General features: G+C 36.6%; 1 protein-coding gene across 1 annotated transcript in view; it reads left to right on the top strand.

The window, feature by feature from the left end:
• The first annotated feature begins 6,542 nt into the window (after positions 1 to 6,542).
• pard6gb (par-6 family cell polarity regulator gamma b) overlaps positions 6,543 to 12,776 on the top strand; it is a 48,997-nt gene continuing 42,763 nt past the window's right edge. The window contains exon 1 of the mRNA XM_058754273.1: positions 6,543 to 6,922. Coding sequence (XP_058610256.1) covers positions 6,848 to 6,922 — 75 coding nt within the window. The 5' untranslated portion in view covers positions 6,543 to 6,847. The remainder of the gene's footprint in view (positions 6,923 to 12,776) is intronic.

Genomic DNA, 12,776 nt, shown 5'->3' with positions numbered 1-12,776 from the left:
GACATATTGTGCACTTCTCTCGTCTGAGCGTGTTCCTATCGTAACTGTTCATTAGGAGAACATCTGCATTTGTTTGTTTGTAGGCAGCATGTATCATGTAAAATGGGAAAAATATTCATAAATAATGACCTTGAGCTTTGGAAAGGTACTATATAAATAAAACATTATTTTTGGTGCTTGCTAAGGCAAACGTAATTATTATTTTTAATAATAATAATAAAACAAACCCCTAACCCTAAGTATTAAACTTCAACACAAAACCCGTCCTGTAGTTTTTGTGTTATCTTGAAACCTCAAATCATTTGACTTGTTAAGAAGAGGTGTGCTGTTAAGGTCCTTGCACAATAAGTCCGAAATTTTCGTATATGTTTTTACGTATATTCATCATCCTTTCCTATTAAAATGCTTGTTATGAATGCGAAAACGCAGATAATCGAACCTGATCCAAATCTTTTTTATGACAGATGAAAGTTTCAGAGGCAGTGTGTAAACGTGATTGACACAACGTGAGGTCCTATTTATTTTTTTAACGCGCGAAAAATTCGGACGAAAAGCTTACAATTTTTATTGGTGGATTTTTTTACTTTAAAAATGTCATATGGTGTAACCGTGAGGTAAAGAATTATTTTCATTACACTTTGAATATATGTAAGTGCACACTTCTTGGTAATAAATAAAATTTAAAAATAAAATTAATATAAATTTACACTACCGTTCAAATGCTTGTCTCTTATACTGACCAAAGTTGCATTTAATGGATCAGAAATACAGTAAAAACAGTAATAAAAATGTAAAAAAAAATATTACAATTTAAAATAGTTGTTTTCTATTTGAATATATTTTAAGATGTAATTTATTCCTGTGATTTTCAGCATCGTTACTCCAGTCTTCAGTGTCAATATGCTGATTTGATGCTCAATAAACTTTTCTGATAATTATAAATGTTGAATTAAATTTTTTGAACCTGGGACATTTTTTTTTTCAGGATTCTTGTATAAATAGAAAGTTCAAAAATAGCATTCATTTGAAGTAAGCCTACAAACCTTTTGTAAAATTGTAAATGTCTTTATTGTCACTTCTCATAATTTTAATGCATCTTTGCTGAATAAAAGTATTAATTAATTCATTCATTCATTTATAAATTTGTTTGTTTGTTGTTTCTTCTTCCTCCTCTTCTTCACCTTCTTCTTTTGCATGTTTTTGCATGCAATCCCCCCCCCCTCACTATCTCACTATTATCACAGTCACAACATGTTTTATTAAGGATATGAATGTCAACAAGAATTTACTCATAGCCATTCAGAGATATAAAGCTGGCCTAAACAAACACAACCTGTGCTTCTACGTGTTGAGACAGAAAGAGCTCTTTACGAGGGACGGGGTAGTGTTTGTGCCAAAATCAAGGAGGTCCCGTTCAAGAGTCTTCACCGCTTCTGTTTCATCCTCCATCGGGACGGGCCGTGAGCGCTGAAGTCAGTGGAGCATCAGCAGAAATGTGCTCCTAATCACAGCGGCCTGTGGAAGAGCAGAGCTGTGCTTTCTGAAGACGCTGAGATCATCCGTATGCTTTAAACACACTCTCAAGGTTTTAATCAGGCTTTCAAAAGGGGAACAAAACTTGATTTTGGGCCTAGTTGTAATTTTTCCCTTCCTTTCTTTCGATTGTAATCATTCTCTCCCAGTAACCCCTTTGTTTGCTTTTTCCTTGCGCGTTCAGGAATGTCTGTATGTGTGTGTGTGTGTGAGGGGATGTTTAGTTTTGAAAAACAGAGAAGAACTGCGTCTGCTCTCCAGGAACCCTCTGACAGGAATTTCTCACAGAGGAGCTCTCATTCTTCTCCTCTGGATACGCAGCTCAGGGCAGCTGGCCACAAGTTCCTTTAAAGCTGAGCGCACATCAACACAAACAATGAAACACAACTCACTGTGACACCTCAGCAAATTCAAACTGAAGTCTACTGACGTGACCAGTTACCGAAATATGATTTATTACATGCAAACTGTGCTCTGCATGCTGTAATCTGGGCTGTTTTTGCCCTAGATACCACCGGCAGTATGAGGAGTAACTGAATATTGTAGAGGAATCTAATTGTTTCGGAGGAAAGTGAATTTTAAACAGCGATCATGGCGCATGTCCCGTTCCTGTCAAGGATTGTTTTGGTCTATATTAGCGTCAGAGGATAATGTTATCGCTCTGTGATGCATCAGGAGACATCATGGGAGTTTCTTTGGCATTTAAGCTTAGTTTTAAATGTTTGAAATTTCCTAGTGGAAGACACAAATGAGACACAGTGAGAGTGGGCCTACGAAGCTATAAAAATGAATTTGAATAGCACAGCTCGAATAATTAGATCTTGGGAGGCTTTGATGAGAAATTTTTATTACAAGTTCTGTTGACTGAAATATGACAAATCTCATATTTTGTCATCTTGGGATCCTTCTTCTGAAACTCTGGGAGATCCATATGAGATACTGTTTTTTTTGTTTGTTTGTTTTCTCATAATAAAAAAGAGGACTTTACAAGAACCATTTGCTTTCCATTTATTTCACTGCTGTCTATGAGAGACAATATGCAAGCCTATACTATTGACTTAAAGTTTGGAAAAATTAGGCTTTTTAATGTTTTTGAAAAAGCTCTTATGCTCACCAAGGCTGCATTCATTTGATCAAGTAAAAATGGTAATACTGTGAAATATTATTACAATTTTAAATCATTTGATTTGGTGCTCAGGAAACATTTACACTTATGCATTTAGCAGACGCTTTTATCCAAAGCAACTTACATTGCATTCAAGTTACAATTTTTACATTTTATCAGCGCTTGCGTTCCCTGGGAATCGAACCCATGATCTTAGCGTTGCTAGCACCATGCTCTACTATTTGAGCTACAGGAAAGCCTTTCTTATAATCAGCGATGAAAACATTTTTGTGGAAACTTGTGAAAGTTTGGGGTAAATAGGATTTTAAAAAATGTATATGTTACAAAGATAATATGTTAATACTATTTCAAATAAATACTGTTCTTTTAAAACATATTTATTGAAGAATGCTGAAAGAAAAAATATAATAAAAATCTATTACACACACACACACACACACACACAAAGAAATCCTATAATTCATATATAATAATATTAATATTTTAGCAAATTATTAACAATTGAGCAGCACATTTAGCATATCAGCATGATTTCTGAAGGATCATGTGACACTGAAGACTGGAGTAATGATGCTGAAAATTCAGCTTTGCATCACAGGAATAAATTAAATTTTAAAATACATTTAAATAGGAATCAGTTTTATTTAAATTGTAATAATATTTCACAATATTACTGTTTTGGTCAAATAAATGCAGCCTTGGAAAAGAACGAATGATGCACAGATTCTTGGTGATCATAAGAGGCTTTCAAAAACATTAAAAAGTCTTAATTATTTCAAACCTATACATACCTACATGCATGCATAGGCCTATATTTACTGACGACTAAAGCAAACTGGCCATATGATAAGATACCACAACACTACAGTACTTAGTACTGTACTCATTTCCCAGTACAAAGGGAGTTTTGTGTTGTTTTACCAGCGTAATAACTGTGTAATACTCTGAATACTGTATTAATCTTTATGTAGATTGTTTTCAAAGTCCCCTAAAAATGTCAGAAAGCCACATCTCATGGTGTTCTTTGTCTGAGATGTGCTTTATCTTATGGGATCTGTCTCCCCCTAGTGGTGCCAAAACGAACGTGAATAAATCCTATAGATAGAGTAAGTACAGGAATATCTAATATTTGATTAAAACGGTGCTTCAATTTCATGGTTCAGAAAAAAATAACTACCTCAAAATTACACTAGTTCCTCTGTATACGAGGTACACAACTTGTAAACACAACCCTCAAACATTATCTACTGACAATTCAGTAATGTAATGACACATTTAGATGGATTTGTAGGCACTAAAATCTATAATGGAGACCCAGCCTTCAAAACAAACTCCTGAACGCTGATATTCCTAATGACAGGCTTCCTGTCGCTGTTTACAGAGTCCGGCAAATGCCTATTAGTGGCCGCAGACAGGCATGACCGCAGGGCCTGAAGCCCTTTAACCTTGTTTAATCACTCACTGAGACCAGTCACAACACAAATGGCCTGCAGATCCCAGATCAGCCCTGCTCTCATAATCACTACTCACTGACAAGCGTGACTGATCCTGGGACAGTTCAGAGGACTCCACATCAGCGAAGGCAATCAGAGCATTTCACTCTGATCTCTGGCTTGCGTCTTGGGTTACATATAAAAGTGCATGTGGGCCTCTAGTTTGGCCTGGGTTTTAACACAGCCCTCTGGGGCCCTGCAGCAGCAAAGCAGAGGCCAGAAAAATGCGCTACACGAGTATGTAGGTACAGATGCCAATGTTCAGCCAAAGCCTTGTTTGCATTGGTCCTGATAAATATAGTAAATATAAGTTTTTGCGTTACTGTGGCAGTAACAAACCTCAGTCTCAAGGGAGCTTTAGGGTTACTTTTAAATATAGGTGCTATTAAAGAAATTGTACAAAAATGCAAATTCTGTCCACATTTCCTCACCCTCATATCACTGCATATGACTGGGAATATGGTGTTCATTCATTTTGCGTAGCCTTTGTTAAGGCTTGCTCACACCAGACTGATATCTACAGTGATAGTTTGTAGTGAAGGTAAAAAAAAAAAAAAATAAATAAAAATAAAAATAAAAAATACACAACAGCATTTCTTTGACTTTCTAAAATAAAATAATAATAATAAAAAAAATTCAGTTTCACCTTATGAGCTAAAAATTCACAACAAATATACAAAAAATAAAAATAAAATTATATATATATATATATATATATACATATATATATATATATATATATATATATACACACACACATATATATATATACACACACACACATACATATATATACATATATAAACAAAAATCAAATAAATTAAAATATAAATGATAAATAAATGACGTCATAAAATAGTAGTTCAGTAGTTTGCAAACCACATGAAAATAAGACAAAAGACATTGACTGATATAATAAACTAAAATAACCATAAAAGTAGATGACCAATCTTAGAAAAAGAAAAGGTACAAAAGCTATCACTGGGGCCATACCTTTTCAAAAAGTTCACCTTTGTATAGCCCACCTAAGGGTGCATATTAGTACCTGAAAGGTACATATTACTAAAGTGATCATATTAGTATGTAAATGGCACATATAAGTACCTTTTGAAAGGCTACCACCCCAGGGACATTTTTTTTCTTTTTTCTGAAATTGTGTCTGGAGACTTCATCTCATGTGAAAGTTCAACATGTTAAACCAAAAGTTATTAGGTTACTTATCTTTCTTTTTTTTTTCTTTTTTTTATAGATGTACAACTTTTCACAGATGAAAAACAATTTCAGCCTATTGTAAACAAGGAATGAGAGCTTGTTTGAGAGGGCAGCAGCTACACCCGAACCATGTCAGATCTGGGCTAAAACAGTCTCACTGCATTATCAGTGATTTAGCCGAGTGAAAGAGAAAATGACCCGCAAAAACACAGTAATAAATATAAATAGCAACGCTAATGTGTGTAATTAGAGAGTCTGCCTGACCGTACCTCGGTTCAGCTCGAGGCGGTTTCGTTTATTGTGCAGCAGGGACATCTAGCGGCCACCGAGAGAACAGCCAGCACACATCTGATCGCTCAGCTCCCGCACGGCGAGGATTCTTGCTTAATTGACCGTAAGATAGGCTATAGCTGTTTCGTTTACTTAAACGTGCAAATCAGAAAATCTACTAATAACTTTATCTTGGTTTTTAAAAGTTTATCTTCGAAGTACAGTCTTCAGTGCTACTTTTATAGTGAGCTCTCAGTCCCAGGATATTTTAGGTAGTTGTGAGATCACGGACAAACATAAACATGTCTTTTTTATTGGCCAGTGGTATGTTTGCCTGAGAACTTACTAAAAACACATTCCTGGGAAGAGCAGCTGTCGGGTCCCGGCGCCGGAGAGCCGCTTCCCTGCAATGCCGCACATCCAAACATTAGCATGAATTTAATATTAACATCAGCTTCTTAAAAGACCAGTGCACTTATTGTCTCTTTACAGTATGTAATATTCCACGTTCATATGCGATAGCCAGTCAGGACATATTTACAAATCCTACTATGGCTAAGGAATAGCTTATGAATATTTATAAAGTCGTGCTAAAGTTGCTTGGTAACCTTCCTGTAGCGTCCCGTGACGTGTTTAATTAATATTCATAAGCCAAGCCTTCGGATAGGTAATTAAAAGGACCGCCCACTTTCCGACGGGGAGACAACTCCTGACGGTTTTGGATGAGGAGCAATTTAAATTTAAATTTTAAAATTTTAATTTTCTATTAGAAAAAAATAATTAAAAAAAAAACATAAAAGTTTTTCAAGTTGTGTCTCACGTCGCTCCGCCTACGTTCGCCATTCAGCCAATCAGTTAGCGCTAACGTGATAGCGTCACGTTACGTATTTAATATTCATAAGCCACGCCTTCTCCATAGTAGGGTCAACGGACTCGTCGGAGAGGGAGCGATGATGTCATTAGTGAAAACTTAGCCCACTCCTCCTGCTGAGACTGCGAGAGGCGCTGATTTGTCTTTCACATAATTTTCTGCAGAAGTTTTGTGAAGTGACCGAGACACAAGCGCGACCGCAAGATAAGAAAATCTGTCACACAGCCTCCGAGGACTAACTTTTCCGCATTTTGAGAGTGAAGATCGGACGTTCAGTAACGGGACAGGCTTATAAATCGAGCCCATCATCCTGGACGGGCTGAAAAGTTTCAAGCGAGTGAAATGAACCGGAGTTTTAATAACAAATCGCAATCTTTGCGTAGCTTGAACATGAACGCGGTGGAAGTGAAAAGCAAGGTGAGTTGTGTGAAATGCACGCTTGAGAATATTTTACGAGAATAGTTTCGCTGCATAGTTACACGATGCTGTATATTTTTAGATGAGAAAAGTAGGAATGGCTAACTTTGGTTAGCCCGTGTCAAATCATATTATGGCATAAAAAGAACTAGTCTGATCTTTGTATAGTTTACTCAATTTGGAGTATTTTAAAATAACGTTTATTTTATTTTTGAGAATTGCGTTTGGTTTCATCAGCGTTTTTGGCTTCACTTTTAGTGGTCTCCAGTAAAATGAGTTACAGCACAACCGCTTTGGCGCTTGAACTGTCACATTTATGGATAGTGTTTATAATTTTCATGACTTTAGATATCCAAAAGAATAAAAAAGCTGCACATGATCACGCTCAAGTGCTCTCTCGGTAAGGTTACAGTGTCTCTGTAGTCGGGTCTGCTGCAGCATGTGGCTCTCAGATGGGAGATCTCTCCTCTCCCCTCACTCTGCTCTCGGAAGTTTTGTGTGTTTTTAAATCTTCACATCAGGTCAGGTTAAATACTGTCCGAAAATAGTATCCAAAACAACACACGGACATATTTACACATTTGACAAGAGCAAACTTGAGAGCTGATTCATTGGGATGGGCTCTTTTATTTGTGTCAGTTGGACAAAGTGAAACTTTTGTTTCTTGTATTACTCACCCAAAGTGCATGCTTACACCAGCAGGTAACATGGATACTTTATTAATCTAATAGGGAAATTGGATTAGTCTATCTATCTATCTATCTATCTATCTATCTATCTAGTCATCCATCCGTGTTTGTGTCTGACATTCTATTGTAATAGTTCTCTTGAAGAATAGCATGAGTTTGATGATAGATTTATCATCACTCAAAGTGTAGTCATACGGACCTTTCATATACAGTAATTGTTCAGTTTGCCTGGGGAAATGCCTGACAAAGCTTCAACCAGCCCTTTACAAATAGAAATAACTCTATATCTGTCACCGCTCACGCTAATGGTGCAGTGGACTATACATCTGTTGCAGCCAAGCTGATGGAGACCGTATCTGTCAAAGCGCTGTCACTGAGACCCATTGGACCTGGATGATTCATTACATGCCTCTGCTTTTCTATTTGAGTCGTCTGTCACTTTATTCACTCTATGTTCATGAGTGGATGAAAAAAAAACAAAAAAACTCAGCTGTCTTTTGGACTAGGCTTTGGCTAGACAAACTTTTATAATGTGGTTATGGATGTGATGGTCCTAATTGCTGGAATGTGTGGGCGACGTGCCCAGATCCAGACTCCATTGCCATTGTCTGATTATTCGCCTCTATTATTCAGCCGTGCTCTAATTCATAACAGGGGCTGAAAAGCTCTGCTACTGTTGTCAATGAAAGGAGCCACTGTTTGGAGTCTGTAAAGACGAGAGCACCCCATTAGGTTTCTCCTCTCTTGGAAGAGCCAGATACCTCCATATGAATGTTGGAGGGGTGCGGATCAACCCGCTTTACCACTGAAAAAACCTGAAAGAACCAATACTTGCCCCCCAAACATAAGCATCAATGGATGGATGTGTGAAACCACAACCTGCGAGGCAAGAATGCTGATGAAGCTGGTATCTAAGATCTTCCTACTATGATGTTTGGAACATTGTGTATCAACCACATCTGTGTCAACATTACAAAGGATGCATTACTCACCAGTCGTGCGCTGAATCACCGTTGTGATGTCATGGCTCTCTCAGTATCACGCGCATGATGTCATCACCCCGTTCCTGTACGTCACAATCAGGGAAGACTTGTTTGGAGAGGAGCTCTGCTGGCGATAAGAGTGTGTGAGGGGGTTTCTGTTCTTTTGTGGGGAGCTGGTTTTGTCTCCCAATGCTTTATATCTAAAGAGAACCCACTGATGTGTCTAAGGCTTTGTACATATTCCAGAAACACTCCCCCGACTGCTCTTTCGCTGCTGTTTCCACTGACCTAGCTGGATCTCAGTTGGAAATGTACTTTTTGGAACGCTGTACTGACATTTGATAAGATTGGGTTTTGGGTACTGTTTAATGTCACTGAAGTATTTAACACAAAAAGAGCTGTGTATGTGGCTGTTTTAACTTGCCTGAACCTGTCTGGGTTTGAGGACTGATAAAGTTTTTTGCTGTTCTCATATTACTCAGGATTTGATGTTAGAAATTGGGCAGGTTGGGCTCTGTTTAGGCTTGTATTCTCAAAGATTTGAGGTCATGTTATTGTTTTTGGGCTTGAGTTTGCACATGGATGAGAACTGAGTTGTTAAGCCTGGATTCAGATTTACACTGTGTCCTAACCAGACACGATAAGATCACAGTGAGTTTGTCTGTAGACACAAGACGTGTCAAAGTCAATCACAAATCCCCACCAATCAGACAAGCACTCGCACCTGAAACAAAATAGATAACTGTATAATCAAATAACCAAATATTAAACCATTTTAACATTAACAAATATACACACTCATTGACTGATACACTATTTGTCATGGGAAGATGCTCGTCATTGTTTCCCTTAAGTTTTCGTGATCTGAGGTAAATTATCAATTGTTACTGTCATTACGGCTGTTAAAGGGATAGTTCTGTCTTCATTTACTCACCCTCAAGTCGTTCCAAACTTGTATTAATTTCTTTCGGCTGTTGGACACAAAAGAAGATATTTTGAAGAATGTGGGAAACCGAATAGTTGACGGTAGCCGTTGACTTCCATAGTATGAAGAAAAATCCTATGGAAGTCAATGGCTACCATCAACTGTTTGGTTTCCCACATTCTTCAAAATATCATCTTTTGTGTTCAGCAGATGAAAGAAACTCATACAGGTTTGGAACAACTTGAAGGTGAGTAAATTGGTAAACTATCCCTTTAAAGTCAAGTAGAATGATGCCGAATTTAAATCCTTTTAGGATTTTACAAAGTGCATGAGATCCTGAGAAACCTGAAATTATCATTGTCTTTGGACACGTTTAAAAATTAAAAAAATATATATATATTTAAGGGAAAAAAATCTCATTTGTACTTGGAGTTTTCATGAAACCCAATAAAGTACCCAAAAGTTGTGTTTAATACTAGTACCAATGAAATTTCACAGCCAAAACATAATGTTATTGAACACACTCCTATATTAAATTAAATACAAGTAATAATTGAAATTTAAAGATAATGAAGTTATCATTTTTTTTTTTACATGAAGTTTTTTCTTTCATGTAATTATTAAAGTAAACAGTCAGAAACACAAGAAATAATGTTATGTTGTGTTTACAACCCTGCCATATGACTACTAAGTCTAAGAAGTGGCCAAACTGTAGCAAAATAAAATGTTAGCCAAACATTTTTGGCTCTGAGTGGTAAAAAAAAAGGGTTATTTAAGTTTAAATAACCTCATAATTTCAGTCTGACTTGAAAAATTTGAGCAGCATATTTAGTAAAGCTGAATTACAACTGTTTTTGCTGAAGAAAACTTGACTAACGTTATCAGTTGGCGTCAGGGAAAGAACAACAACAGAAGTGTATCACTCTTAATGCCATTTTAAAATAATGTATCACATTAGAATACATTACATTAGGTTAAAAAACAAACGCTGGAATGGAACGGTATTTTTTCTGTCAGCGCGGCAGCGTCTCCGATGTCTCATCTGGACATGATGAATGGGTTAAATCCTCACACTTAGGTGGTGGGATGGATGTTTGCATATGTGCCTGCCATTGAGTACATTTTCACATGTAGTCAACTTGATCACACACCTGCCACCACAGAGACCCTCCGAGTGTATTTCTGCTGCTTCACATTTATATTTCATGTGCTAATGACAGGCTGCCATTGGCTAATGTGGGATTCTCATCCTAGAGGCATAATTACATAGAGCAGCACAGTCCACGAGTGAATGCTGGGATGCTGCAGCCTCAACCGCTGTTGTGAAAGACAAAGCAAGGCCTGTGTTTTTCAGGCTGGATGAGACGACCCACGCATTGAGTCAAGACTCACATCTGCATTTTAGTCACATGATCTGAGACATAACCTCAGCTTGACCCTGTTAGTGATGGTGATTTGCCTCCAATGGACAATTGCCTCGTTCTGAATTTGAGGGCAGAGTATGTCTCTTATGGGATTTGTTTTGGTTGGACTGGAGAAATATGCTTATAGATTACAACAACATTGAGTTTGCATACTATCTCTCTATTATTAGTACATTCCTAATAATATGTTAATAGTTTGTTAATGGCATAGAAAAACACTTATAAAGCAGTGCAGAGATACAGGAAGGTGTCTTGTGTAAATGGACCTTAGTGTGTGTTCTAAGAGAGGAGATTTGTAGGGCCCTATGATTTCCGCAATGTGGAAAACGTTAATGGAATTGGGCAATCCACTTATAAAAATGGAATTTACTGTATAACGCGGAATGTCACAAATTTGGGATGAATAAAGCCTCTGCTGCTTCAATGTATGAGTACATGAACACATGAATATAATCACTAGAACTGCTCTGAGAGTCACTTCATGAGCATTTTACCATTTCTTTTGAGAAAAACTATCGTCATATCATATAAACGGAGAAATTAAAGGTCTTCACAACCACCCGTCAAAGTAAAAGTTTGGTTTAACTTTTAGAAACTATGACAGAAATATTACTTAATGTAATGATAGCACTACTAATACAATTATTATTAAAACATTATTTTTATAGAAATATTTAGCAGAAAAATGATTTACCAGGATTTATTTAGCAGAAAAATGTAAATGCACAACACAGTATTTCTGAGAGGGGAACATTTTTTTTTTTTTTTTTAAATCAATTATTTAGAGATGATTGAATGAAACCATTAAAATGGAATCCAGAAAATTAATGGAAAATTTGGAATTTGGTAAAAATAAAACTAAATTTGAGGAAAAAATAAATAAAGTTTTTATTAAACTGTTAATAAATCGTGAAAGTTTCATGAATTCAATTAATTAGACATGCTTTTGGATTAATAAAAGTTTATTTAACCATTAAAACCAAGTCTAGAAAAATGTAAATGGAGGAAAAAAAGGAAAAAAATGGAATCCAGAAAATTTTTAACTGAAAAAATGGAATTTGGGAAAAAATAAAACATTTCATAGGTCCGTAGATTTGTTGGGTTTGTCCATGTGTGTGGCTCAGCTGCAGTGACGGGGTGACATCCGTTCATGTGTTGTTGTAGAGGTTTGCTCTGCTTAGTGCTTACTCATCACCCTGCATTGTGCGTCTCTCTATTGTGTCTCAGGTCCCTGTTTGCCTCCATTTCCTCATTACAAACAGCAGAGCTGCCAAGACAGCCGAATAGGCTGTTAGAGGCCTGGTGAAAACACTTTTTATCTCTCAATGTCAGTGTTTTGTGATTCCTATCCTGACACGTCTGAAGGCTAAGTAGATTAATCGGAGACTAGTAAGTAATAAAAATAAGAGAAATAAGTCTGCAGATTTGATTAGGTGGTGAGATGTATTATGTCTACTTTGAGTTGCAAGTTGAAACTGGATAGGATGAGGATGGTGTGGTTTAACCTTGAGATTTACAGCTGTGGTTCCCATGGTCATGGGAGAAGTTTTCCAAGACTGGATAAGTCATGGAAATTTCTATAGTGAACGTCCAATTTTTCTAGTAATTCTTTGGTCAAAAGTTCTTTTTTGTCAGCTAAATGTTGTGAAATAAAACTTGTAAACAGCGGTTTCTGAATTGTTTTCAGATTCGCATTTCAGAGGATTTAATTTGCTAAAGGTTGCAAATTTTGTGGAATTAAATATTTATTAACCACATATTTGCTGAATGCCAAAGGTATACGATTGGAAAGGCAAAAAAAGAAAAATATTGAGGAATATATCAGCTTTGGTG

Source organism: Onychostoma macrolepis, chromosome 19 (genome assembly GCF_012432095.1).
Source record: "Onychostoma macrolepis isolate SWU-2019 chromosome 19, ASM1243209v1, whole genome shotgun sequence".
Lineage (NCBI taxonomy): Eukaryota > Metazoa > Chordata > Actinopteri > Cypriniformes > Cyprinidae > Onychostoma > Onychostoma macrolepis.
This window is presented reverse-complemented; position numbering and strand designations above follow the sequence as displayed.